Raw genomic sequence first — 2,677 nt, forward strand, 5'->3', positions numbered from 1 at the left:
AGAGGCACAGACTGTGGACAGCAGGGGAGAAAGCTTAGAGATTGTTGGGAGTGAGCAGGGTAAGATGCAGAGGCTGTGGGGAGCTGGGGATGAGGAGATGCAGGTGGTGGGGGGAGGTGGAAGCAGGAAGGCTGCAGGGGGAAGAAATGGAGGGAGGGCAGAGTGAGGGGGCTACCTAACCACCTCAGCCAGCCACCTGATCCCCCACTGGCCACTGCTTTTCCTGCTGTAGCAGTGGGGAGGAGATGAATTTAAAACAACCCTCCAGTAATTAGATTTTATACCTGGAAAATGATAACAAATTTATATATTTTCCATATACAGAATCTAATTATTGGGGGGTCATCTTAAATTCAGGGTGGTCTTAGATTTGAATAAAGTAAATGCATAACTAGTGATAGAAAGGAAATGGAGATGAAACATACTTTGAATAACTCGATAAAGATGACAACTGAATATCCTTTTAATAATTTAGCTAAAATGACAAAGATTTAGAGCATTACATTTCTGGCCTATTGCAAGAAAGGCTTTTAAATGCCACTATATGCAATTGAATACACACCAAACTTGCATTTAGAAATTAGTTTCTGTATGACCTCATCTTTGGTAGTTTACATGTAGAACAGAAAATACTCATCATACCTCCATAACAAGTTGGTGAGCACGGGAGACCAGCGTAAGACCATTGGCATGGTTAAATGTTTCAGAAATGTCTTGTCCAAATGTGTAGCCAGCACCACGCGGAGAGATACCCCAGCCACCACGATCATCTGGATCTGACCATAAAAGATCACACATTGGGCCCTGGCAAGGAAAAGAGTGTTTAGCTCATCATATTTCCTTATTGAGGCAAAACATTCATGAAAATTAAATAATGCTGCTTTGTAACTAAAATGCATTTCAAACAGGTTGATAGCCCTTTCTTTTCTACACATGCACTGTATATTTAGGTACTTCCCAAACACATTTTTCAGGCACAGTGTTCTATAATACTAAGAGAAGCAAGGGGTTTTCCTGGACCATATGTATAGTTGAGAGATGTGAGACAAGCTTTCAGGCACAAAGTGGCCATCTTCAGGTATCAAGTGACTGACATTGTGGGCCTGTTCATGAATACAGCAAAGGGTGGTGGTAGCTGGTGACACGCTGGTGACTGCAAGGGATACAGCAATTCATCTGCCAGTCTGACTCATTGTCTCAGGTCTGCTCCTACCAGAAATATGTATTTGAGAGGTTACGGAGGGGTTGCTCGGGCTCACGCTACCCCATGCTGCTCAGCCATGTGGACACTAATTGTACTACCAGGGGTGACCCTAAACAGATCAAAAGTAACAACATGGCTCTCCATGCAAAAGTGCAGGTGACAGGGGCCCATGTTGTCTCTCCATTGATCCTTCAAGTCAAGGTTAAGGGCCCAGGCAGCACCACATACACCCCAGAGATCAACATATGGCTGCATACATGGTGTTACCAGCAGGACTTTGGCTTTTTTGGCCATGGGCTGGTGTTCCAAGGACTGTTAGGAAAAGATGGGGTTCACCTGATGACAGCAGAAAGGCCATCTTTGTTAACCTAGTGAGGAGTGTTTTAAACTAGGGTCAATGGAGGACAAAGAGAAAAACTAAGAAGTAGAGAGTCAGGTGACCTGGATAAAAACCAAAAAAGAAGAGACTATGGGAAACCTTAATATTTCTCAGTGTCAAGTTAGAGCAAGCTGCTAGTTATCAAAGATATTTGTAAGAAGAACTGGAAGCCCTACACAATCATGTAAGTATGTTGTAATTTGTTTAACTGAAACTTGGTGGCATAATTCATATTACTGGAATATTTTCCAGGATGGGTGTAACTTGTTCAGGAAGGATGGGCAGAGGAAACAGGTGGCGGTGCTGCTCTCAGTATAACACACACATACACTTGTTCTGAGGTGCAGCACAAAGTACAGTAGCTCTGATGTTCTGGTGCGTGTTTGCTATTGCTCACCTAAGTAGGGGAAGAAAGTTGATGAAGTTTTAAAAACAACAACATCAAAAACCAGCCCAACATTTCATGGAAATATCCTGATAAGCAGGGATCCTGATTTTCTCTGATTAAAAAGAAATCCTCACGTTTCAGATTTAAAAAAGTAACCCAAAATCCACATTTTTCTCTGATTAAAATGAAACCACTAATATCTGTCTCTCTCTAGTAGGGCTGCGCAAAGCTTCAGTTGCTGATTCAATTCAGAGAAGATCTGGCCTGATTCGACGGCCGAATCTCTGAATCTGAACTGAATCGGGAGACCCGCTAAAAGGTATGAATCAAAACTGAAGCCTCTGAATCAATTCAGAAAAGATTCAGAGAGATTCAGATCAGCTGGGGAAGAGGCAGGAACAGCTGGGCAACTGCAGGTTCTCCCGCAGCTCCTCCGGCTATGCCTACCTCTCTCTGGGCTGGCGCAGCCGTGAGAGAAGCCCCCATGGCTGCCCTGCCTGGCCCCATCCCAAGCCTGGCCCATCCTATCGGCACTTGAAAAGAAAAATAAGAAAGAAGCCCCGTACTCACTGGCTGCAGCAGCGGCAATCAGGGTCTCTGAGGGCTTATGGCAGAGCCTTCCCCGTGCAGCGCAGGGCACGGTAGTGGGGGGTAGTGGGGATCGCTCCCCCCCAGCCTGGCACCCTTGCAGCAGCTGCCCCATGGC

At 45.1% G+C, this 2,677-nt stretch overlaps 1 protein-coding gene across 1 annotated transcript in view; it reads right to left on the reverse strand.

Annotated features, from left to right (window-relative positions):
- Positions 1-2,677, reverse strand: part of PPP2CB (protein phosphatase 2 catalytic subunit beta) — a 62,902-nt gene that overhangs the window by 7,253 nt on the left and 52,972 nt on the right. Inside the window, exon 6 of the mRNA XM_014524871.2 lies at positions 643-804. Within this exon, the coding sequence (XP_014380357.1) occupies positions 643-804 (162 nt within the window). The remainder of the gene's footprint in view (positions 1-642; positions 805-2,677) is intronic.

This window comes from Alligator sinensis, unplaced genomic scaffold, assembly GCF_000455745.1.
Source record: "Alligator sinensis unplaced genomic scaffold, ASM45574v1 scaffold1546_1, whole genome shotgun sequence".
Classification (NCBI taxonomy): Eukaryota; Metazoa; Chordata; order Crocodylia; family Alligatoridae; genus Alligator; species Alligator sinensis.